Genomic DNA, 26073 nt, shown 5'->3' with positions numbered 1-26073 from the left:
TTCAGTTTTTTTAGCTTTTTGCTTTCATCCACAAGTTGAGAAACTCTTATTGTGACGTCGCTTTGAATGTGAAGTGTCGACTGCCTCCGTGACACTACCACTAAAACCTTTGCTGAACCTTTCTGTGGACTCGATCCCACACTGAGCCCAGTCCTGTGAGCTCGTCCTACGCCATGTTCACCGTGGGCAGTGGTGTATAAAGTACCCAAAAGTCATACTTGAGTAAAAGTAAAGATACTTGACTGGAAAATTACTCAAGTAAAAGTAAAAGTCACCTATGAGAATACTACTTGAGTAAAAGTATGAAAGTATCTGATTTTTTTTGTACTTAAGTATTGAAAGTAAAAATAAATGCTGTTAATAAAAAAAACAAAGGGTCAGAATTCTGAGAATTATGAAGTTTATTTGTTTTGGTGCTGTGGCCGCCATGAACAAGGAGTATGAGCTAGGATGAACTTAGCAATATATGAATACTATGAAATTACTAAAATATAAAAACACGATTAACACAGAAAAAAGCAGAACCAAAATCATCACTTTAAAGTGAAAAATGTATTATTCATCTTCAAAAGAAGTTGATTTTCAAAATGGACAGATTTCAGTGTCGCTCTTCTGGGGCTGAAGACGAGTCCTGCGATGCTGAAGAGCCGTTTACCTGGTGCAGGTAGAGTGTGTCTAGCTTCACAGGCCCTGATGGTGCAGGTAGAGTGTGTCTAGCTTCACAGGCCCTGATGGTGCAGGTAGAGTGTGTCTAGCTTCACAGGCCCTGGTGCAGGTAGAGTGTGTCTAGCTTCACAGACAGCAGCACACAGTTGGGAAGCATTTCAGCAAGTCAACGTGATCCACGTCTCCATCCAGCTGTTTGCTGCTGTCATGTGCTTGAGATGACGAAGAAGTCCTCTTCATCAGATGAACTGGACCTGGTGGCAGCCCCTAGCTGCAGGGAGAGTTCTTCCATGTGCTGCTTGATGTAGTCCATTCCTGAAATAAAGTGAGAGTATTACAGACATGATAGAATTAATAACACTTCCTAACATGTCATGACCCCAACCTAAAGTTTTGTCCAAAATAGTTTGTTTTAATTTGAGGTTTATACATTTAGTTTCATGCACTGTCCGTGCATCCAGAGTTGATTTGTGAATATGTACTTGTATCTCTGTAGTTAAACACAACAACAGTCCCAAATCAATATCGTCGCCATTACTGGACCGTCACTCTTATCATATTAATACAAATAATGATAATAACGCTGTAATGATTAGCATTATATTATAGCTAAGACGACTCAAATCAACACATTTTCACAACTGTCAAAACACTTCTTCAGCTCATTAACTCGCTAGCGATCTGTCTGCTGCACTCACGCTAATTGTCTCATTTAATTGACGATAGCTAGCGAACGTTAGCCTAACGTACAACATGCGTAGGACAATCAGACTGTTCCCCCCCACCTCTCCTGCCAAAGATATAATTTACTTCAATCCTGAGGACAACACTGCTAGATATCTTAACAGGTTTATGGTGACTAAACATTAACGTTGCGGCTCATGGGATTCATCTTAATTTACCTCAATGTGTTTCCTGAGGTTGGTGAGTTGTTGAAGGCCAATATCTCCGTAGCTTTCGGTCGGCATAAGAGGCACTTCATCCGGTAGGAAGAAACTTTCACTCCGACCAAAGAAAAGAGTTCGCCCAAATATGGCCACGGACGTTGATCTTGGTCCCCGTGGTTGTTAGAGTAGCTTCCATTGCTGCTCCACATGAAATGAGTCGTCTCTGTAGCCGCTCGCTCGCTAGCATCCTGGGCATCACTGGGAAGAGAAAACACGCAGCAAGGACCACTGACTGAGTCCCAACCTGGTGTTCGTGCTGCGTTCAGGTGCGCTGCGGTGTGTTCCACAACAGTCCCCGATGTTTCTCATGATTATTTTTTTCCGTAGTAACGAGTAACGATACTGTTTCAGGGGAAATGTATCGGAGTAAAAGTACAAGTTTTCATTGCAAAATGTAGTGAAGTAAAAGTAAAAGTAAACAGAAATATAAGTAGTAAAATAAAGTACAGATACCCAAAAAAACTACTTAAGTAAAGTAAAGAAGTACTTCTACTTCGTTACTATACACCACTGACCGTGGGTCACATCAGCAACATGGCCGCCCTCAAAGGGTTGTAATTAAACATATAAACCTATAAACTACTCAAACATCGTGCTAAATATCTCTATTCGGATTCTAATATTGTTTATTTGATTGAACAAGTATTGTACAAAAGAAAATGTCTAATATTATAACATAAATACATTTAATTTGAAACCTTCAAAATAAAAGCACAGGAATAATTTTTTTTGAACTTAAAAAAAAGGTGATTAAAGTCTTTCAAGCCGTCAGGGGCCACAAAAAAAATCATGTGGCGGGCCTTGTGTTTGACACCTGTCTACTCGATGTTTTATTCTCTGCGTTGTGTTCCTGCACCACAGACGCGCGTCGAGCGTCTGTGGTGCTGTGTACGTGTCGTGTTGGCCGTTCAGTCGCGTGGAGCGCCGCGCGGCGTGAGGCCCGGCACATGACCCCGAATAACAGGTCATGTGACCAGGAGAGGGAGAGATGGGGCCTCTCGCGGGCCTGACCACGGCGTCGGCTCTGAAGTTGCGGACATGCCCGCGGGCGGTTTTAGGTTTTCACGCAGCGACGAAGCAAAGCCGTCCAGATGTATTGAACGTCTGGAAGGGATTCAACTTTTTTCCGCCTCGAGGAACCACGAAGCCGACCGCCGCCACGCTCCGCTAACTCCTCCATAACAATCCTCAGACCACTCTCCCCCCCCCCCCCCTCTTCCGGCCCTCCAAGTGGTGCAGTCCATTTGACCATCGACACCTTTTCTAGCAGTCGAGCAAAACAAACACACACACACCGTGCTGACGGAGCAGGGTGACTATTTTTAAGACCCCTCCCCGAGTGAAGGGAGTTGCCACATGCATGTACACACTCCCCCGCCCGCCCTCCTTGCAGCGGCTCGGGATGCCAGATCGGTTGCGGTGTGGAGGGGATTCGAGGCGGATCGGAGCCGCTCTGACACAACCGAATAGTTGTGCACGGCCCGACAGCATACGCTGTGGGTGGGGGAGGGAGGAAGGAAGGGAGGGAGGGATGGAGGGAGGGAAGTTAATAAAAAAACAAGTGAAAGGCAGGAAGGTTAGAGGGAGGAGCCACACGGAGACTCGCTGAAAGAGGGAGGGCCGAGTTGAAAGTCGTCATTCGGAGAGGGCACCTGTAGAGAGGACAGGAAGAAGTAAGGGAGGGGGTTTGAAGAGAAACCCCTCCTTCTTTTTCCCCCCCTTCGCTCACAGTTCTGCATTCAGCAGACGGTCAACATGGGGAACCGAGGCTCTCGAGAGCAGCAGGACTCTGAGGGTAGGTCTCTCTTTATTCTCTCTTATTCAGTGTCGAGGCGCCGTCCACGGAAAGGATATTTCCTCCCCCTCGGCGTCGCTCCCTCTCGCGTGTTATCTCTCCCCCTCCCCCACTAGCCGGTGTGGCTTTTTGACTATATTTAGGCTGCTCCTGGTCAACAATGCCGACTCAGTCATGAGAGTTAGACTGACCTGCATGTGGAGCAGGAGATCCAGAGAGCGAGAGAGAGACTGCGAGCCGAGGCCGGTGACGAGGCCCCCCGGGTGGGCGGAGGGCTCGTCGGCGTTATCGACCGCGTTGCCGGAAAAGAGGTTCATTGAACTCGTTGGAACTTTTTTTGGGGACGCTGGCGTGTCGCGGGCTCAGGTGACTTCCAGGTGCCGTGTTGGCGGCAGTGGAGCGTTCATATTCAGCATGAAAGGGGGGGGGGGGAGGGGCTACAGACCAGAGGTGTCATGAGGACCAGTTGATGGCTGCAGCTTTCAGATGTCTGAAGATGTTTTATTTCGTGCAGTTTGTAGATGGCAATAAGAAAAGAACGTGAACATATTAGAAAATATTTAATGAGTCATCTGATGCTTTATTTCGGTCACCTGTCACTCAGAAACACGAGCGGCGCTGAAGTCGTTGGAGCATAAAAATCCCAAAAACGGTTAATTGATTTTTTTTTTCAGGCAAAAAAAAAGTCAAACTGGATGAATTGAGCAATCTTAATAATATCACGTTGGACTCTGAACATGATGGGAAGTGACTCGTTTGTTTATTTGCATGATGGTGCAAGTTTCCAAAAAGTCAACCCGTGTCTGTTTGAGCTCACGGTGGATGGTTTCACACTGAAAGTATGACCACACTTATATAATGACACAATAATCGGTTAAATAATCAATGTTCGTCCTCTTTAAAGTCCCTTTATTTATGTATCTGGTCAGTTTATCTGTATATATGTACAGAAATGCTTCTGCATGAGAGATTTAAACATTTTTAAAAGTGTGTTCACGCAGATGCTATCTCAGGCTGTGGACACAACTGCAGCTGTTGCTCCGCAAATCATCAATAAATAAAACCTTCACGTTAACGACATAATGCGTGTGTGTGGGCGTCACGGTCTAGCTAAAAGATTAAATGTGTGTGTGCGTCGGTGTGTTGGTTTACATTCTTGTGTGTGTCTGCTCCACAGCAGGGGCCTACTACCCCGCCCAGACCCAGTTCACCCCCTCGGTGCAGGCGGCGCCCGTCATGAACCCGGCCCCCCAACAGCAGCCGCAACCTCCACCGCAGCCCCCCCAACACATCTCCACCAAACGGGAACGCAAACAGGTACGGTCGCTACCCGGCGTGCACTCAAAACTTTAAAAAGGTCGTATTGAGATGTATATAATATATACATACAAATATATATTTTTTAAATTATATATGTATTTATATATAAATATATATAATTAAAAATATATATATTTGTCTGTATATATTATATACATTTATTTATATATATGTATTTATTAGGGCTGTCAGCGTTAACCTATCTATGGGTATGTGTCATATGCAAACGCCTTTAAAAGGTGAATTTAATTTTAAATCACAAAGACCTCCCACCTCACAGGTGAGGCTCATTAGCAGCCTGTCAGTCAGATAACCAGAGAACACGGCGCGAGGACAATGTGCCTCAATATATAGAGAGCTGAGATTGTTCTGGAATGTGTGATGTATAACACGTGGGGATGTGTCATATGCAAACGCCTTTAAAAAGTGAATTTACATTATTTTGTAAAATGTATAAAATGAGCCCAGCCTCCAGAGGGTTAACGTGACATATGTGAATGTCAGTCAGTTACCAAGGCCACTGGTTCTGCTGTTCAGTGTTAAAGATGACAGGACCAATGGGGTCTCAATATACTTCTCTTTTTTTACTCATCTGGATGTTTCACTGAAGAAACAATTTATCATCCACGATATTAAATACCTCGCTGGCACTTTATAGGTTGGAGCCTCTTTGAAAACACAGCTCTGTGTGAAGTTTTGTCTTTAAAAAGAAGAAAACAAACTTTTAATCGCGATTAATGAATTTCAAAATGTGCGATTAATTAGTGAATTTTTTTTAATCGATTGACAACCCTAGTATTTATATATAAATATATATTTATATATATATATAATATAAATATATATTCTTGAGTCGGAACGAGAAGAAACGCCTCCAGAAAACGACAAAAAAAAACGTTTGGTTTTGGTCAGTTCCTCTTATGTCCGTGTAAAATATACTTGCATATATATTCTGAGTTTCCACCCGGGAATCGAGGAGCTAGAGGAGCGAATGAAAAGTCTCCTAAAGGCACCGTATGACGGCGTGTCTTCAGATGCTTTGTTTCTTATGGACTTCAAGCTGTGGCGTACGTTAAAGATCATATTTAAGATGCAACTCGTGATCACGGGGGTTGCAGACATTGTTCTGGAGGCGTTCGGTTCTTCCCCCCCCCCCCCGAGAGGCAACTTGGACGTGTCCAGATCCGCCCCGTGTAGGCGGCCAATCGCGGCACTCGGGGTGGGGGGGGGGGGGGGATTTGGCACAAAGAAGGTGGGAAAATAACAACGCATGAGTAGGGCTAAAATGTAAACAGCGTGCCGAGATACAGGGCTGGTGGGTAATGGACTGGTTTATTTAACCTTTGGAAACCATTTTGGCTGCCATCTTGTTTTCTTTTTTAGGGGGGGGGGTGGGGGGGGGGCTTAAGACAACTGAAAGCTGATTAGGGCTTATTATTTAGGCAAACAAAATGTTACAGCATAGACTTCTATACAGCCAGAGGAGTCGCCCCCTGGTGGTCAGTAACTGCTCCAGGCTACATTAACGTTACAAACCTGAATTTCCGACGGAACTCAGGGTGTCCGCGGGTCCTTAAAAAGTCTTAAATTGCTTTTCCTAAAAATAAGGCCTTAAAAAGTCTTACATTGTCTTAAATTCAGATTGGCTTGGTCTTAAATTTTGTGGGTGTCATGTCATTACGAATATGAGGCAATCTGTTCCGCCAGGTCCGTATTTTGCTCCGGTCGCTCTGTGGTGTCACCGGGGCCACGCCCCTTCTCTTAAAGGGGCCCCGCGTATTCGGTCCCATCAATCCCCTACAACGTGAAGCATCGACTAGTTTAGAAAACATGGGGGGGATGCAAGTTCAACAAAAAATGGCTAGAAAAGAACGAGTGTTTCTGGTCACGGTCGGTGAAATGCTTCTGAAGCTGCGTTATGTGTCGGGAGACTTTCCAGCGGTGGAATCTCACGAGCAGAGCAAGAAGCACAGAGACTAGCGAAGGCCGCCAGCAGCCCGCGGGGCTAGCTGCTGCTCCGCCGCGAGCTGCTGCTCCGCCGCGAGCTGCTGCTCCGCCGGCCGCAACGACGTCAACGCTACAACGCTGGAGGTCACCGGAGGAAATCCAGCGCCGTGCAACAAAGAGCTCATCACCGAAGACCAACAGGGCGGTGCGTTCTTCATTCTGTTCCACGAGACTCTGGACCAGACCACCGCGAGCAGACAGCTGGACTTCATGTTCGCTATTGGTGAAATGACCAGGTCCCGTCAGGATCCTCTGGAGCTCATGGGCCATGACACCAGGACCTACTTCAGCATCTCAAAGTAAGTCCAACATAAATATATATGTATTAACTCACTCATGTATATGAGTATGTGTTTCATATAGTTAAGCTTTACTCATGTGTCAAGTTAATAACAGCTATGGATAGGCGCACTACACATTAATTAGACTAATTAAAAATAGTTTTAGAATGGTAGTAGAGTGGTGTTTACCTGTCAATATGTCTAAATAGTGTTCACTAGGCTCAAGGGATGGCTCGCGTTGCTTAATTTGTAAAAATAGTTTTCATTCATATTTATCCAGTCTGACATAAATCTGAAGTGGTGGTGTCATGAAGAGATGTGGTGACTGTTGTTTGGCTAATGTCTGCCTTTTTTCTTTCTTTTTTCCAGGAGAATGGACCAAATGTCAACTGGAAGTTTTTATATTAATACAGTTTGAAAAGGATTGTTTTCCTAGTATATTCACAAAAGCTCAGGAGTAGACATGAACCTGTGCACAAACATCCATTACATAAAGACATGAGAACTCACTCTCTCACACACGCATACATTCTATTATGTAAATGTATTTGCATTTTAAAAGCAGCTGGAAATGTTATTTATGTTATTTTATAGATTGTTTTTCTTCAAAAGGAACTATGTTGCACGTATTTTAAAAATATATTTACTTAATTTTATAGACATTTGTTCATGGGACCTAAATGTTCTGAAAATGTATTAATAAATATAATTTACAACAGCAATGACATTTGTGTTATCCTTTTGCATTACACCATACTGTTAATTTTGAACAGACATCAGTGTGTTTACTTTGAATTAATTAATTTAGATTCATGTATATTTCCATCGTAAGTTAGGTCTTAAATTTTATTTAGACGTGGTCTTAAAAAGTCTTAAATTTCACTGGTTTATTCCTGTAGACACCCTGGAACTGTTAGTGGTCGAGTTGCATTGTGGGTAATGTAATGAAGTAAGAAGAATGCAGTTAAATAAATAAATAAAAATATTTTTACTTGGTGAGTCCACCATATTGCAGAAGTGCAATGTTTATTAATAAGTGGAGTTCTCTTTAAAGCTTCAACCACAGCTACAAATTGATCATCTTCTGACTTTAACTCGGCCTTCCAGTCTCTGTCTCGGCTGTTTTCAACTGACCTTTTTTTCTGTTTATATAACGACTCCCTTACAGTAGTGTGAACAAATAATACAGTTTGCGTTTCTCCATAGCAACTCAGTGACCCGATGCCTTCTGAGATAATGCAGAGCGTTGTTGCAATCTCTCTTAAAGCTCGATTCTTGAGTTCAGTTTACGGATGGAAACGGATCGCGGTGAACTTGACCGTGTGTGTGTGTGTGTGTGTGTGTGTGACGTATACACTCCTACAGTATGTCTAGTGTTTCCTCTGCTCTCCAAGATGGCTTTCGCCTGGTATGTGGTGGCTCGCTGTGAACCGTGGCCCCAGATGGTGCCTCTTTCGTGGGCCTCTTTTCTTTTTTTTGGGTGCATTTTAACACTTCATCTGCGACGCTGGTTTGCATCTGAGAAATATCTTCTTTTTTCTCGACACGTCATCCATTTCACAACATGCAACTCATTTCAGTCTGCAGCCAGAGGCGTTTTTTTTTAAAACACCCTTAGCTTGTGTATTGATAACACGAACCTGACACGTCTATCGACTGTGTATGCACGGTGTTCCCTTCACCGTCTTGGAGAGAGCTCTGAGCTCTCGGCACAGTTCGTTTGGGTTTGTGCTGACGATGAGAAGAGAGACATTCTGTGTGGACATTTTCTATTTTACTTTGGTGTCTGGAATGTTTTTTTTGGGACCTCTTATCAGTGACTGTCCTCGAACTTTGGCTCGTTCCTATCGGCCCCCGGTGCGCGATCTCAGTCTCCGTCGTGCACGACGTTGATGGTTCGCCCGACATCACCGACTGGAAGACTAGAGTCAAAGTGACGCTCTCTTCTTGAGAAAGTAGGTAGAGGTTTGATGTGTTTTTTGTTGGAGGCCTCGGCGTGTGATCCATGACCCTCCGTGTACAGGAGTGTGTGGGGATGTCGCTCCTTCAGTCTGATGTAGACGAGAGTCGTGGACCGCCATGTTTTTGGACCCCAGTTTGTACTTTTTTTTTTTTTTGTTCCTGGTTACATGCAAAAAACTTTATGTCTACTTTCCTCCTCTCTTACACTCCCCCTCCCTGTTTGTTAAAGAGAGGGGGGGTGGGGGTGAAGGACATGTCAGCACGTAGCTCGGCTCCACGTGGCCAGCGGTCTCCCCCCCCTCCCCCCCTTCTGAGCCGGAAGGGCTAACCAACCAGCCTTCCTCTGCTGCTGTGGCACCCCCACGCCTCCCTCCCTTTCCGTCCTCCTGTGTACTGGTTTCCTCCGTCCTCAAAAAAAGGAGTGAGCCCGAAAGAAAGAAAAACCCAAAAGAGTGACTCTGACCGAGAGAACGAGAGGAGAAAAAAAAGGGGGGCGGGGGAGTTCCTCCTGCTCGCTGCAGCTCATTTGATAACGATTACCTTCCTCGAACCCCTCCTCCTCCACCCTCCTTTGCACTCCAGCCCCTTTAACTGTCTGTTCGTCTCTGTGGGAGGGTTTGCGCCGCATTCCAGTGCCATAGCTTTACAAGGCCAGTCGCTCTATCCCTTTTTTTTTTTTTTCTCTCCTTCCTCCCGCCCCCTCCCTGATCTGCTCGGCGCGTTGGAGAGAGTTGGAAGTTGCGAGCTAGCGCTACTGACAGTCGGGCCCAGCCCTGTTCTGCAGGCCTGTAGCGCTCCCTTCACGAGCCTGGATGTGTGCTCGTTGAGCTGAAGAGGACGTTGGGGGGGGGGGACTTTCACGGTGGGGTTTTTAAAAAAAAGTCAGCTGGAACGGCCTGAGAGAGGCCCGCTAGAGAGAGAGAGACGAGTTGAACCGGAGGGGGAAAACAGGTCAGTTGGCGACGAGCAAATATTGTCCGAAGTAGGCCGGATTCTCCGGTCTGATCCTCGGCCACGGGACTCGACGGGACTTTAGGCGGCGCTGTGACTCATACCAGTTGCATGACAGCTCCGACCATCGGTGGTAAGTATGTGATGGGGGGGAGGAGGAGGGGGAGAGAGAGCTCGATAGGAGGAATGAAAAGCATGTGTTTTGTAACGTATGGGCACTCCTTCAGATTTTCACTCCCCGCAGGATTTGTTTGACGATTCAACACTTTTAAAAACTTTTTGTTTAATCTGTCGAGTGGCCGGAGCACGTTCGGCTCGTGAAGCGGAGGAATTTGCACAGCGGTTTTTTTGTTTTGTTTTTTTCCGGTGTGGGGGGGCCTCGAGTCCACAATGTGAGAAATTCAGCTTTTCATTGAATCGGGAGGCTGGGGATAGGACGCGGATAGGGCTGACGACTGCAGGCGGTGCATCATGGGAAGGCCCGCTCTCCTCCTGCGTGCCCTCACTCCGAAAGCATTTTTCAACGCTCTCTCTCTCTTTTGCGTTGACGTGACGGGAGGTTCTCTCTATCTCTTCTGTCCGTAACCCCTTGTGCTCACTCTCTTCCCTCCCCTCCGCCCGCAGATCAGAATAAGAGACCCGAACCAAGGAGGACGAGACATCACAGAGGAGATTATGTCCGGGGGCCGCAGCGGCTCTACCCCCACCCCACCACAGGTGAGCTACCATACAACTCTGATGTACACTACCGTTCAAAAGTTTGGGATCACTTAGAAATGACTTTATTTTTCAAAGAAAAACACTTTTTTTCAATAAAGATAACATTAAATTAATCAGAAATACACTCTATACATTGTTAATGTGGTAAATGACTATTCTAGGTGGAAACGTCTGGTTTCTAATGAAATATCTCCAGAGGTGTATAGAGGCCCATTTCCATCAACTATAACTCCAGTGTTCTAATGGTACATTGTGTTTGCTAATCGCCTTAGAAGACTAATGTCTGATTAGAAAACCCATGCAATTATGTTAGCACAGCTGAAAACAGTTATGCTGGTGATATAAGCTATACAACTGGCCTTCCTTTGAGCTTGAAGTTTGTAGAACAAAATTAATATTTCAAATATTAATCATTATTTCTAACCTTGTCAATGTCTTGACTATATTTTATATCCATTTGATAAATAAAAGTGTGATTTTTCATGGAAGACACGAAATTGTCTGGGTGATCCCAAACTTTTGAACGGTAGTGTATGTTTTTTTACACTGTGAAACTGGAGTCTAGTAACGCGACTGACATTGACACATGCTTGTGCGCATCACTGTGTCAATGTCGGCGTCCTCCATTGCAGCCTTTCAAGTATTTGGAACAAGAATTGACTTGCCTGCATCGTCCATATGTTACTGGTTTAAGGGGAATGCTGCCGATGTGTTGCTCTACAACCTGTCAAAATCTAACTGATCTATGATTTGCTCCTTATGTTCTGATAGCTGGTTCATATATATATAGACACATTTTAATTTATTTTTACGTTCTTTTCTAAAGAAAGCTGTTAAGACCTCATGACTCCAAATTTTAACATCTGTTTTGATTTATTTTGGTTATTTATATAGATATATATATACATGCCTTATAATTGTATATACGTATTCATTTATTTATATATATATACACATTTTGATATAAATATTTATTATATGTAATTTTATATATATATATATTTATTATATATCTATTTATTATATAATTTATTATAATTCTAGATATAAATATTAATTTTATATATATATTATAATTCTATATATAAATATGTATTATATATATTTTAATTATGTATTTAGAATTATATATGTGTATATATAAATAAATCTAAAAAGGCTCTTTAAATGGAAAAATGTGTGTTCTCGCAACTAAAGTACTTTACTTTCTTTGTGTGTGTTGTTCCCCCCCCCCCCCCCCCCCCCAACAGACAGCCATATCAGAAAGTCCAACATTGGTTCAGTCCAACGGTGAGAGCATCACAGCTGCTGTCACAGTGGTCAGACCAGGTGAGTGCCACGTGCACAAATACACACGTATCGTTTACCAATTACATCATCAATATTTACTTTGGGGTTGTCGGTCGCTTTAAGGAAAAAAACACGACATGCAAAATCGTTGTCCGACAAGAGCTGCAGAGAGGAACTGGATATTATCCAATATGTCTTTACTTAAAATGTCTTTATGTGTCTTTATTTATTGCATTTCTATTTGTATTTATTTAAAGCTTCTTATGGCGAATTTGTGAATTTAACGTCTCCATAAAAGCATTTTGATGTATGGATTGTGAAAACATAACTCTCTGAACACACACACATTTCTTCGCCCCTCCAGATGACAGAGGGAAGCCTACGCCCCCTCCTCCGTCAAAGACCCCTGAACTTGCGACGGGCAGCCCCTCCCCCGCAAAGGCGCTCCCCTTCTACACGAACACTAAGCCCCGCGCGGCGCCTCTTCCGTCAGAAGCGGCGGGCGTCTCTCTCGACACTATTCCCTCTCCGGCGCCCGTCGCAGACGTGATGGACGCTCACAGGAAAGCCACCGTGACCCCCCAGTCGGCGCCCGAGGTGCCCGCCTACCCCGCACCTCTCCCCGGCCCGGTCCCCTCCGCCGCCGCGCACAAGAGAACCGCAGCCAAGAAGGAGGCGTTAAAAGAGGAGGCGGCTAACACGAAAGAGGCAGCAGCTGTCGCCTCTCTGGACACGCCCCCCCCCTCCTCCGCCGCCACAAACGGCGTCGCGGAGCCGGAAGGGCCGTCGGTCGCGGCGCCGTCTCGTCACACGGAGGCACCCCCGGAGTCTCCCATCGCACAGCCGGAGGAGCTCCGCCTCCCCAACGGGCTGCCGCTGCCGGCCCCCCGAGACACCGAGGTGCCCGCCGCCGCCGGCTCGACGGAGCGCGACGACAGCCCCATCGCCGAGCCGGACGTCGGCGAGGAGCGCGTCACGCAAACCGCCGTCTCCGTCTCTCAGGTGGCACCGAGAGAAGTCACTACACCTAAAGCCGTCACGCAGGTGGCACCTAAAGCCGCCATGAAAGCGGCGCCTACAGCCGTCACCCAAGTGGCACCTAAAGCCGCCACGCATATGGCGCCAAAGCCCGTCATTAAAGCGGCGCCTTCGCCCGCCACTCAGGTGACACCTACAGCCGTCACTCAGACGGCGGAAAAGGCCGTGATTAAAGGGGCGCCTTCGCCCGCCACTCGAGTGACACCTACAGCCGCCACGCAGACGGCGGCAAAGCCTGTCATTAAAGCGGCGCCTTCGCCCGCCACTCGAGTGACACCTACAGCCGCCACGCAGACGGCGGAAAAGCCCGTCATTAAAGCGGCGCCTTCGCCCGCCACTCAGGTGACACCTACAGCCGTCACTCAGATGGCGGAAAAGGCCGTGATTAAAGGGGCGCCTTCGCCCGCCACTCGAGTGACACCTACAGCCGCCACGCAGACGGCGGCAAAGCCTGTCATTAAAGCGGCGCCTTCGCCCGCCACTCAAGCGGTGACTATAGCCGTCACTCCGGCAACGCCTGAGCCCGTCACTCAAGCGCCGCCCGCAGCCGCCTCTGAAGCGCCGCCTACGGCCGTCACTCAAGCAACAGCCGCCACTGAAGCAGCCGTCTCTCCGGCGCCGCCTACAGCCGCCACCGAAGAGCCGCCTACAGCCGCCGCTAAAGCGACGCCTACAACCGTCTCTCCTGCGCCGCCTACAGCTGCCACTGAAGAGCCGCCTACAGCTGCGACGCCTACAACCGTCTCTCCTGCGGCGCCTACAGCTGCCACTAAAGAGCCGCCTACAGCTGCGGCGCCTACAACCGTCTCTCCGGCGGCGCCTACAGCCACCACTGAAGAGCCGCCTACAGCCGCCACTAAAGAGCTGCCTACAGCTGCGGCGCCTACAACCGTCGCTCAGGCGGCGCCTCTAGCCGCAGTCGAAGCTGCGCCCGCCTCCGCTGAGCAGCCTGCGCCCGCCGTCCAGGAGGTTCCCGAGGCTCCGGTCGACCCGGCGGCGCCCGCCGAGCCCGAGGTCAAAGACGCGGTTCCTCCGGTCGCCCCGGACATCAAAGAAGACGCCGCGGTGCCGGACGAGACCTCGGAGGAGACGCCATCTCCCGCGGAGACGGTTTCCACGGCCGCCGTTGAGCCGGCGGCGGCGCCCGCTACCTCGTCTCCCGCGGCGGAGCAGAGGGAGGACACGCCTCCTCCCCCGGCGGTCACACCCGCCCTCGTAGAAGCTACTATGCAAGGTCAGCGGGTCACGCCAACGGCCCCCAGAGGCTCCTCCAGAGACGCTCCTCGTTCGTCCTGATGCGTGTTCGTCTTCCTTCGTTTCAGCCGCCGTGTCGGTGCCAAAGAAAAAGAGGAAGATGAAGGATCTGAACAAAAAGGAGGTCGTGGGAGACCTCCTGGACGCCTTCAAAGAGGTGTGTGTGGTGATTCATTTTCTTTAACAATCTTCATGCTTTTCTAACCAGTTTTTAAAGTTGTTCAACCCCTCGACATCATAATCCAGTGAGGATTGTCAGGGTTCAATCGGTCGTGGAAAACCTGGAAAAGTCATGGAATTTGTAAAATGGTTATTTTCCAGGCGTGGAAAAGTCCTGAGGAAAAAAATCTGAACAGTCATGTAAATGTGTTATATTCATATGTTCATTTACGCTGCTTTTTTAAAGAATGACGCTCAAGACATAAGCCGGCGTACGCTCCATCGCACTCACAGAGCAATTTTTTCGCACTGCAAGTGAAGAACGCACCGTAGCTGAAAATACATAAATGTTTTATTCTTTTAATCTAAACTATTTTCTCTCATTCATTTGAGTCGTTTAAGGTGATAGACTGAATGCTTCGGAATTATCATTGTTAGTTTAAATACGACATTTTAGTCGGGATAGTTGTGAAATAGTCGTGGAATAGGTTGTGGATTAGTCGTTGGATTAGTTGTGGAATAGGTCGTGGATTAATCGTGGATTAGTCGTGGAATAGCCGTGGAGTAGTCGTTGGTCAACATGTGTATGAACTCTGATATCTTAATTTTCCATATCGAGTTCAATATGTCAGTCTAACTTTCAACCCCCCCCCCCCCCTCTTTGCACCAGGAGCAAGTGGTCTCTCCCCCGGAGCCCAAACCGGCCCCCGCGGCCCCAGAGACCAAGCCCCCCGCCGCCTCCCCTCCGGCCCCCGAGGAGGCCGACCTCACCTGGGAGGACAAGGAGGACAAGGAGGGCAAGCTGGCCGCCGAGAAGAAGTACCAGTACAAAGAAGGTGTGTCTCTGGACCTCGGCCCCTCGCGGCCGCCGCTCTTATCTCGCTGAGGCTCGGGAGGCGGCGGCGGTGGAATGGCGGTCGGGCACGTTGAAGAGGGAGCGGCGCTCCGCCTGATTGGGCTGCTGGGGAAAACGATTTAAGCACTTAAATTAAACTTCAATGTACACAAGAGAGTTTATCTTAAAATGAAACGGGCCACATAGGCTGCACACATTAATGTATTTATTACTTTATTTACCACAACTATCTGCCCCCTTGTGGACATTAGGAGGCATGACCGTTATAAAGCTGTGATTCTCAAATTTCACCGACCAGCTTTTTTTTTTTTTAAACAATATGTAATACACAACGCTGTGCCACCAGTGTCTGATTTTTACTATAAAATATATAACATTTTATAGTAAAAAGTGTCCGTTTTTTAAACTAAATTTTATAAAAATTTAACTCTAAAAAATATATATTATAATTCAGTTTATGAACTCACACTTATATTTTATTGAATATTTATTAAATAAAATGTTTTAGAATCTCAAAAAATGGATACAAATTAATATTTTTAATAAAGAAAAACTTGTAAATAGTAAAAGTATTTAATTAATTAATTCATATTTCAGGTAACTTCACAAATGTCAAAAAATCTACTTGAAAACTAGAATAGAATATATACAATTCACTTTTTGAACTCACACTTATATATTTATTGAATATTTATTAAATTATTGCTTATTTTAAAAAAACATTTAAAAGTCACCTCCCACCCGGAGAGCCTTTGCTTACCCCCGGGGGGAAATTATATATATATTTTTTTATTGTTTTATTTTCAATAAAAGTTCAATCTGCTCATTTTCTTTTCTGTTTTTTTGGCTTCTCTTCCAGAACAATGGAAGCCGATCAACTCCGAGGACAAGAAGCATTACGACCGGGAGTTTCTCCTGGGCTTCCAGTACAGCTCAGCCAGCATGAACAAGCCCGAGGGTCTGCCGGCCATCAGCGACGTCGTCCTGGACCAGGTAGAACCGTCTTTTAGCGTTTATATTATTTGATGACGCCGTTACATTGTCCAGAATATCTGAATAAAGTTTCCCTTCTTGTCTTTTCAGGCGAATAAGACCCCTCTTCGAAAAATGGACTTCAGTCGTCTACAAGCGATGACCTGCGGCCCCGACTTCACGCCCTCCTTCGCCAACCTCGGCAGGCCTGGAATGGGAAGCGGTGGAGGAGGCGGAGGCGGCGGAGGAGGAGGAGGAGGCAGTGGTGGCAGAGGCCCGGTAAGTTTTAACATTTAACTCAACGTGATTGTCAGGCTTCATACGGTCCTGGAATTTAAAAATGTTTATTTCCAGGCCTGGAAAAATAAAATCTCAAAAATGTTGTAAAAGATCATAGCTTCATTTACGCTGAGTTTTAAATGATTAATATGCTTTTAAAAGAATGACGCTCTAAATATGCCGGCATATGCTCTTTGATACTCCCAGATTTTCCGCGCTGCAAGTGAAAAGACATAAATGTTTATTATTTTAATCTAAACTATTGTCTCTTATTTCGTTTGAGTCATTTACGGTTATATACTGTACGCTTTGGAATTGTCATTGTTAGTTTAAACATGACATTTAATCACTTTTTCATGTCTACACTGAGATTTCACAAAAATGTTTGGTCATGGAAATGTTGTTTAAAGTCATGGAAAAGTGGTTAAAAGTCATGGAAATCCATTGGTCAACATGTGTATGAACTCAGGATAGTTCTCTATGCCCCTGGCTCCGTCTTGAAGGCTCACTGCATGTCCCCCCCCCCCCCCCCTCTTCTCGCCTGCAGCCCCCGGGCATGGGCATCGGCGGCCCGCGGCGCTCTCAGCAAATGCCGCGCAAAGAGCTGCGCAAGTTCATCACCACCATGTCGCTGGGCGAGGACATCCAGCTGAACAAGGCGGAGAAGGCCTGGAAGCCCTCGGCCAAGAAGGCCGTCCGCAGCCGCGCCGCCGAGGAGCCCGAGGACGGCGACTCGGAGAGCGCCAAGACCCAGGAGCTGTTCAAGCGCGTCCGCAGCATCCTCAACAAGCTGACCCCGCAGAAGTTCCAGCAGCTCATGAAGCAGGTGACGGAGCTCACCATCGACACCGAGGAGCGGCTGAAGGGCGTCATCGACCTCACCTTCGAGAAGGCCATCTCCGAGCCCGACTTCTCGGTGGCCTACGCCAACCTGTGCCGCTGCCTCATTGGGGTGAGTGTAGACACACACACACACAAATATGTGTCGGGTTAATCTTGAATGTTCGGTATTTACTCCTGAGTAAACTGCCGTAAACTTCTAAATATCAAACACCGACTTAAGTTAAACTTCAATGAATGTATAAATTACTCTATCTGCCACCTGGTGGACATTATGAGGCATTGCGGTTATAAAGCTGTGGTTCTCAAGTTGCACCCTGACCAGCATTTTTTGGAGAAAAAAAGATGTAATACACAACGCTCGGCCACCAGTGTCTGAATTTTACGATAAAATATTATATATTTTATAGTAAAAAGGGTCAGATTTTTTTATACTATAAAATATATACAATTTTTACAATAAAATATATACATATATATATATATAATAATTCAGTTTATGAACTCGCACTTAGTTTTTATTGAATATTTATTAAATAAAATGTTTTGCAAGAAATGGATATAAATTAATATTTTTAATAGTGAATGGAAGAAAAATAGTGAAAGTATTTAATTAATATTTTTTAAATGTATTCATAATTCAGGTAACTTCACATATATATTTTTTTTAAACTTGAAAACTGTAACTTGACGAATGGTAAATAAGCAGGAATAATACGTGACCCCTTGTTTGGTGTCTATTGATTTCCGGTTCTTTAAACGTCCCGCGGCTCTGTTTCCGTTTCTTTAAATGTTTCCGTTTCTTTAAATGTTTCCGGTTCTTTAAACGTTCCGCGGCTCTGTTTCCGGTTCTTTAAATGTTCCAGCTCAAAGTGGAGACCACGGAGAACCCGGAGACCACGGTGAACTTCCGGAAGCTGCTGCTCAACCGATGCCAGAAGGAGTTCGAGAAGGACAAAGACGACGACGAGATCTTTGAGCTGAAGCAGAAGGAGCTGGACGCCGCCTCCGTGGTAAAGCGCCTCTCTCTCTCTCTCGCTCTCGCTCTCGCTCTCTCTCTCTCTCTCTCTCTCTCTCTCTGTGTGTGTGTGTTGAAATGTACAAATTTTTTCGGGGTTAGTTTTTTATTTTATTCTTATTTCTTTTTGGTTGTTATCAAATATTTTTTATACAACTATGAACAATTTAACTTCGTTCTTTCTTTTGTTTTATAATTCCAAATTATATTTATAGATTTTTTAAATGTACCTACCGAGTACAGACGATACAGACAACAAAGAACCAACGCTATTAAATTATTTAAATGATCAGAGGACGCCCCTCCTGATGTCAGGGGCAACATCATATCTCTTCTGGGTAGTTTTGCCCTTTGCCCTCGTCTACCTCCCTCCTCTAAACCCCCCCCCCCTCCTGTTCCTCTGGCAGCCGGAGGAGAAGCAGCGGCTTACCGTGGAGCTCCAGCAGGCGAAGGACGTCGCCCGGCGGCGGTCGCTCGGCAACATCAAGTTCATCGGCGAGCTGTTCAAGCTCAAGATGCTGACGGAGGTCATCATGCACGACTGCATCGTGAAGCTGCTCAAGAACCACGACGCCGAGTCCCTGGAGTGCCTCTGCAGGCTGCTGTCCACCATCGGCAAGGACCTGGACTTCGAGAAGGCCAAGGTGCGTACGGCGGTGGGTGTGTGTGTGTGTGTGTGGACGTGGACTCACCTGTCTGTGCGCCTCCTCCTGCAGCCTCGTATGGACCAGTACTTCAATCAGATGGAGAAGATAATCAAGGACAAGAAAACCTCGTCCAGGATCCGCTTCATGCTGCAGGACGTGATCGACCAGCGGCGGGTAATAATCCATTTTCACTGGACAGAGCCTGAACGCATCATTGTGTCTTACTTTCTTTGTCCCAATAATCAATTTCCACAAAATAGAGCCTGAACGCATCATTGCTTCTTAATTTTTGAACCCCAATTTTCACAGAATAGAGCCTGAACGCATCATTGCTTCTTACTTTCTTAACCCCAATTTTTACTGAATAGAGCCTGAACGCATCATTGTATCTTACTTTCTTTGCCCCAAAAATCAATTTTCACTGAAAAGAGCCTGAACGCACCTCTGCCATGTACTCATAATGTCCTCCCTCCCTCCCTCCCTCCCTGCCTCCAGAACAAATGGGTGTCCCGGCGAGGCGACCAGGGCCCCAAGACCATCGACCAGATCCACAAAGACGCCGAGCAGGAGGAGCACAGGGAGCAGATGAAGGTGCAGCAAGCCCTCACCTACAAGAAGGACCCGGGCCCCGGAGGCCGCATGGGTGGTGGTGGAGGAGGAGGAGGAGGAGGAGGAGGAGGAGGAGGAGGAGGAGGAGGAGGAGGGGAGGAGGAGGAGGAGGAGGTCGCGGGGGCTCTCACAACCAAGGCCGGGGCGCTCCTGTCCAGGACGAGGGCTGGAACACGGTGCCCATTTCCAAGACCCGACCCATCGACACCTCTCGCCTTAGCAAAATCACCAAGGTAAAATAATCACTTCACCTGAACTTGTAGATATTTGTTTGTAGTTTTAGCAAGAAGTGTGTTGGTGTGTGTGTGTAACCTTCAGTTTCTTCCCATCAGACTCCCGTTCTCGACTTCAACAACCAGTTGCTCGCCCCCGGCGGTAAAGGCACGTGGGGGAGCTGGGGGAAGGGCAGCAGCGGCGGCACCACGGCCAAACCGGTAGAATCGGGCCCGGAGCCGGCCGGCCGGCCGGCCACCAGCACCATAAACCGGTTCTCGGCCTTACAGCAGTCGGCGGCGTCCTCGGGCCCGGCGGCCCCGGAATCGGACCGACGGGTTCCTCGGAGGTGAGAAACGGTTACGCACAAAGAGTACTCGGACGGAAAGGCCCACGATCAAATGCACATATTTTTTTTCGGGTTCGAAGTCACTGTTTCTGCCATCGGTGCTTGTAAAAGTTAGAGTGAGACCTCCTCTTTTTTCTCTGTCTTTGTTCTCTTTTTATCTCTCAAAATATAAAAAAGTACGTCATAACGGTATCGATAAGTAACCGTTAAGTGATAAGATATAGTCTTCAGATGCCGATCCCTAAGCGAATCTTCCCTGACCGCTCTCCCTCTCCCTCCCTCTCCCTCTCTCCCTCTCACTCCCTGCAGGAACAGCTCGAGTCGAGAGCGCGGCGGCGCCGATCGCTTCGACCGCGACCGAAACCGCCTGCCGATCACCAAGCGCAGCTTCAGCCGGGAGACCGAGGAGCGAGAGCAGCGCGGCTCGGCCGACCCCGTCCGCCGCGTGGCGAGCATGACGGACGACCGAGGCAGCCGGGAGCGAGCCAGGAGCAAAGAGAACGGTGGGCGGCGGCGGCCATGTTTAACTAACTCTACGGGAGGAATCCTGTTTCCTTCTCTCTCTCGTATTTCTAGAATATCGTTTCTTATTTCATGTTTTTGTTTTGCCCGTGAACAGTGAAGCGGGAGACGGCCGCGACCCCTCCTCCGCCCCCGACCCCCACCAAGCCCGCCTTGAGCGAGGAGGAGCTGAGCAAGAAGTCCACGGCCATCATCGAGGAGTACCTGCACATCAACGACATGAAGGTCCGTGCGAATTAAGACGAGATGCGTACGACCGTAAATTATATCCGTGACATCGTGACGCCAACCCGCGCTCCCCCCCGTGTCCCGCAGGAGGCGCTGCAGTGCGTGCAGGAGATGAACAGCGCTCAGCTGCTCTTCGTGTTCGTGCGAAACGGGCTGGAGTCGACGCTGGAGCGCAGCACCATCGTCAGGGAGCGCATCGGGCTCCTGCTGCAGCAGCTCGTCAAGAGCAACGTCCTCCAGCGGCAGCAGTACTACACCGGGTCAGCATTCTCTCTCCTGACCACCAGAGGGCGACTCCTCTGGTTGTATAGAAGTCTATGCTTCATGTGTTAAAGCTGCATTCTCTCTCCTGACCACCAGGGGGCGACTCCTCTAGTTGTATAGAAGTCTATGCTTCATGTGTTAAAGCCGCATTCTCTCTCCTGACCACCAGGGGGCGACTCCTCTGGTTGTATAGAAGTCTATGTTTATGTGTTACAGCTGCATTCTCTCTCCTGACCACCAGGGGGCGACTCCTCTGGTTGTATAGAAGTCTATGTTTATGTGTTACAGCTGCATTCTCTCTCCTGACCACCAGAGGGCGATCTTGAATAACGGTGTGTGTGTGTGTGTGTGTGTGTGTGTGTGTGTGTGTGTGTGTCCTCAGGCTTCAGGAGATCCTGGAGGTGGCTGAAGACATGTCGATAGACATCCCCCACATCTGGCTGTACCTGGCGGAGCAGATCACCCCCATGCTCCACGAGGGAGGCATCCCCATGGGAGACCTCTTCAGGTCAGTCCCCCCCCCCCCCCCCCCACACACACACACACACACACACACACACACTAAAAAATGACATGTACAAGAAGAGATTACCTCTGACGTCTAACCTTCTTCTGTTCTCCCTCCAGAGAGATCTCAAAGCCGCTGGTCCCTCAGGGTCAGGCCGGAGTCCTGCTGGTCCAGATCCTCACGCTGCTCTGCAAAGGAATGGTGAGAACCAACCAATCACGAGCCTTCACCTGTAGTCCATCTACCAATGAGACGTTAGAAGTCTGAGTCTTCAACCGGTCTGCTCCTCCATCAGAGTCACAAGAAGGCGGGCGCCATGTGGAGGGAGGCCGGCCTCCGGTGGAAAGACTTCCTCCCCGAAGACAAGGACGTCAACAAGTTTGTGACGGAGCAGGTGAGAGGTCGCTCGCCTTGGGGGGGCGGGGAAGGTGGGCGGGGCTACGATATTAATGCATAAACGAGAAGTCGTGACGCTTGTGGTGTTGAAGACCGTTTTGTTTCTTCTCACCAGAGAGTTGAGTTCACGCTCGCTAACGACTCTGAGAAGGAGGAGGAGGGAGAGAGGAAGGAGCTGAGCCCCGCGGAGATCAGCAAGCAGCTGGAGAGGCTGATCCAGGATCAGGCCGACGACCAGAGGCTCTTTGACTGGGTCGAGGTGCGTCTGTGTGTGTGTCTGTGTGTGTGTGTGTGTGTGTCTCGCGCGCTCTCTCTCTCTCAGTCTGTCTCTCTCCCTCTCTGTCCCTCTCCCGCTCTCTCTCTGTCTCTGTCTCTGTCTCTCTCTCCCCCTCTCCCTCTCTCTCCCTCCCCCTCGCTGTCTCTCTCTCCCCCTCCCCCTCTCCCTCTCTCTCCCCCCTCTCTCTCTCTCACCTGTCCCCTGTGTGTAGGCCAACCTGGACGAGCAGCAGTCGTCCTCCAGCGTGTTCGTCAGATCTCTGATGACGTGCGTCTGCCAGTCGGCCGTCGTCTGTGAGTCGCCGTGTGCACACCGCCCTCCTTCACCTCCCTCTCTCTCTCTCTCTCTCTCTTTAAAGTCCTAAACTCTCTCTCTCTCTCTCTCTCTCTCTCTCTCTGCAGGTGAGAACCCCAACAAGGTGGACGGCGAGCGGATCAAGGAGCGCGCCAAGGTGCTGCACCGATACCTGAAGGACGAGCAGCTGGAGCTGCAGGCGCTCTACGCGCTGCAGGCGCTGATGGTGCAGCTGGAGCAGCCGGCCAGTGAGTCACAACGTCTGCCTCCTTTCCTTGGCTCCTTTGCTTCCCACCTTTCCTTCATTCCTTCCTTTCTTACCTCCTTTGCTTTCTACCTTTCCTTCATCCTTCCTTTCTTACCTCCTTTGCTTCCTACCTTTCCTTCGTTCCATTCTTACCTCCTTTGCTTTCTTCCTTTCTTACCTCATTTCCTTCCTTTCTTGCCTAGCTTCCTCCCGACCTTTCTTTCCTTCCTTCTTTCCTACCTTCCTTGCCTCCTTTCCTTCCTTTCTTGCCTCTTTTCCCTTTCTTACCTCCTTGCCTCCTTTCTTTCATTCCCTACCTTCCTTGCCTCCTTTCCTTCCTTCCTTGCCTAGCTTCCTTCCTCCCTTTCCTCCCTTCATTTATTTCCTCCTTTCCTAACTTCCTTGCCTCCCCTCCTCCCTTCATTAATTTCCTTCCTTTTCTTACATTCTTTCCTTCCTTCATACTACCTTCCTTGCCTCCTTGCTTAGTTTCCTTCCTACCCTCCCTTCCTTGCTTCCTTGCCTAAAAAACAAGATGCTTGTATTCCAGATGATTTTACACTAGTTTACCTTTTATTTTGAAGCGCTTCCTGTCTCGCCGGAAGAGCTTCAAAATAAAAGGAGGCAAAAACATACAAAGGCACCTACAAAATAAAAGCTTGTAGGGAATAGTCTCTAGAGCGCGGCGAGGGCTACGGTGGCCTCCGAGGTCACGCCACAAACACTAAACGGCACGCGTCTTTCCCAGACGACGTCACGCTCGTGTTTTCATGTCATGTGACTCCTCGTTTCCCCGCCTCGCTCCAGATCTGCTGCGCATGTTCTTCGATGCCCTCTACGACGAGGACGTGATCAAGGAGGAGGCGTTCTACAAGTGGGAGACGAGCAAGGACCCGGCGGAGCAGCAGGGGAAGGGCGTGGCCCTGAAGTCTGTCACAGCCTTCTTCACCTGGCTGCGGGAGGCCGAGGACGAGTCCGACAACAGCTAAAGGGGGCGTGGCCTCGGACCGTCGGGGGCGGGGCCACGAGGATCCTCGTTCTGTGGAGGATTCGGGAAAACGCCTGAATCGGCAAAAAAAAAATTAAACTTCTGCATAAACAGAATAAAAGGAGAGAAATCTTCAACTGGGAGAGAGATCGTATTTTGGATCGAATGTTCGATCATGTTTTTCTTTTTTTTTATGGATTTCTTGTTTTTTTTCGTGCGCAACTGAATGTCTTTTTTGAAATAACTAAAAACAGGTTTAAATAGAGAGAATAGATACGGGAAAGAGAGAGAGAGAGAGAGAATGCTGAGAAGCGTTACGAGCCACACGGGAGATGTTTCCTTCAATATCTTTATTTTATTTTTATGTTTATCTCCCGTTTTCAGATGGCAACACTATCCGAGACACTTTGCTTCATGACAGATATAAAAGAAACTTTAAAAAAAAAAAAAAAAAAGGCAGTTCACATTTATATTTTTGATGACTTCATCCTTTTTTTCCCGCGTGAACGCGACACGGCGCAACGTTTTTATCGCGTCGCACGCGCAACTTTTTTTTCCTTTTCTACGTGAGGCGCGCTGGCGTAGACGGCTACTTTGTTTGTTTTTTTGTTCCTCCAGTGCTGGCTGGTCGGAGTGAGCGTTTTTTTATAATAAAATGGAGAGAAAAAACTACAAAGAAGAAGAAGAGCGTTTCAGACGGTCGACGACTCCCAAAGACTTTATGAGGGCGGAGTCACTGAGGAACTTTGACCATTTTGCTGCTTTTGTGTGGGGGGGGGGAGGAGGAGGTGGGGGGAGGGGCGGTGACCACGCCCCCTCACCCCAAATTCACCCTCTCCTGTGTGTCTGTTGTTTGCTGCGCTTCACAAACAAACAAACTGTTAACTGAGAAGAGGAAGAGGACTGCACCCCCCTCCTGCAAAAAAAAAAAAAAAAAGGCCGGTTGGATTTTTTTGAAAAAAATGCTGAAACTTGAAGAAAAAAGAAAAAAAAGTACGCAGACAGAAATCCACTTTATTGAAAAAAAAATGTGTTTTAAAGAAGAAAGTTTAACGGGATGACTCCGACGGCCTTTCTCACGAGTGGGAATGCATTTCCGGAGAGTTCTGTAAATATATAAATGTCTTTTCTTTTCTCCTCTCAGAATGATGCTTAACATAAATGTAAGCCCTGCCTCCTCTGAAACAACAGTCTTTTTCCCTGTATTTATATATTTTTCTCTCCTCCAGCCTGGCAGAAGGTGCTTTGTAATTATCCAAACTCCCCTCGAGTCATTGATCGCAAATTTAATTGAAAAAAAAAATTGTAAATACTTTTTTGCTTTACTTTCTAAAAAAAAAAAATTTATTTAATTAAAAGTACATTTAATGCCTCTTTTCACACCCAAAACTGGAAGAGATAATAAAGATCGTTGCCAATAAAAGAAGGAAGAGAAAAAAAAACACACACACAAACTCCCTCGCTTTGTGCTTTTTGTGGCAGATTGTCTCCGTTCAGAAATACTTTGCTCTATTCTGCCCGACGACAGATGACAGGCGTCTCTCCGCCGGAGGAGAGGAGCTGTTCTGAGGTCTGTTGGTCCAGATGATTCTTCTGTATTTATGCCAGATGGCAGCAGGGGGTCCAGGTGGTGACTAGTGGATACTTTTTAAAAACAAGTTAGAGCTATTTGCATATATATATAATTCTTTTTAGTGTTGTACAATGAGCAGAAGTATTTGCGTCCTAAAGCTTTGGAGCACTGCAGTGTCACATTTTTATTTTATGATTCTGGTTGCTTTAAGTAAGAAAAGAAACATCTAAATGCAAATTAGTATTGTTTTATAACTATTTAAAACTTTGCACATGAAGTTTAAAATCTGGAGAAACAGGTTGGTATCAAGATTTAAACTTTTTAAACTGACACCTGGTTAAATATATGCCTATATAATATATAGAGATACATTATGTGTATCTCTATATATGTGTAGATACAGTATAATGGGAAAGAAAAATAAGTCACACAAAGTAAGTTGTGTAACTTAAATTATTTGGAAAAAATATATTTAAGAAGATACTGACTTTGGAGATCTCACATTTGTACAATTTATTTTCTATGAGTCCATAAACCGACTACCCTAATTTGTTATATATATATTTAAATAAACGTTTTAAAAATAAAGTGACAAATAATTGT

The 26073-nt window shown here is 47.1% G+C and overlaps 1 protein-coding gene and 1 long non-coding RNA gene across 2 annotated transcripts in view; both read left to right on the top strand.

Moving 5' to 3' along the window:
* The window catches only part of LOC130210272 (eukaryotic translation initiation factor 4 gamma 1-like), a 34215-nt gene extending 8872 nt beyond the window's left edge, over positions 1–25343 (top strand). The window contains exons 8-32 of the mRNA XM_056440305.1: positions 4586–4725; positions 10554–10646; positions 11900–11978; positions 12304–14211; positions 14300–14388; positions 15061–15226; positions 16106–16239; positions 16330–16497; positions 17045–17449; positions 18204–18350; positions 18763–18999; positions 19072–19176; positions 19498–19648; positions 19711–19844; positions 19944–20173; positions 20483–20676; positions 20793–20920; positions 21011–21183; positions 21570–21695; positions 21815–21896; positions 21991–22089; positions 22207–22350; positions 22580–22661; positions 22770–22910; positions 23717–25343. Of these exons, the coding sequence (XP_056296280.1) occupies positions 4586–4725; positions 10554–10646; positions 11900–11978; positions 12304–14211; positions 14300–14388; positions 15061–15226; positions 16106–16239; positions 16330–16497; positions 17045–17449; positions 18204–18350; positions 18763–18999; positions 19072–19176; positions 19498–19648; positions 19711–19844; positions 19944–20173; positions 20483–20676; positions 20793–20920; positions 21011–21183; positions 21570–21695; positions 21815–21896; positions 21991–22089; positions 22207–22350; positions 22580–22661; positions 22770–22910; positions 23717–23898 (5537 nt within the window). The 3' untranslated portion in view covers positions 23899–25343. The remainder of the gene's footprint in view (positions 1–4585; positions 4726–10553; positions 10647–11899; positions 11979–12303; positions 14212–14299; positions 14389–15060; positions 15227–16105; positions 16240–16329; positions 16498–17044; positions 17450–18203; positions 18351–18762; positions 19000–19071; positions 19177–19497; positions 19649–19710; positions 19845–19943; positions 20174–20482; positions 20677–20792; positions 20921–21010; positions 21184–21569; positions 21696–21814; positions 21897–21990; positions 22090–22206; positions 22351–22579; positions 22662–22769; positions 22911–23716) is intronic.
* Positions 4741–7738, top strand: LOC130210273 (uncharacterized). The gene is made up of 2 exons (XR_008834780.1): positions 4741–7034; positions 7386–7738. It is a non-coding gene; the product is annotated as an uncharacterized LOC130210273 (long non-coding RNA).
* Positions 25344–26073: the final 730 nt, after the last annotated feature.

Source organism: Pseudoliparis swirei, chromosome 20 (assembly GCF_029220125.1).
Source record: "Pseudoliparis swirei isolate HS2019 ecotype Mariana Trench chromosome 20, NWPU_hadal_v1, whole genome shotgun sequence".
Lineage (NCBI taxonomy): Eukaryota > Metazoa > Chordata > Actinopteri > Perciformes > Liparidae > Pseudoliparis > Pseudoliparis swirei.
This window is presented reverse-complemented; position numbering and strand designations above follow the sequence as displayed.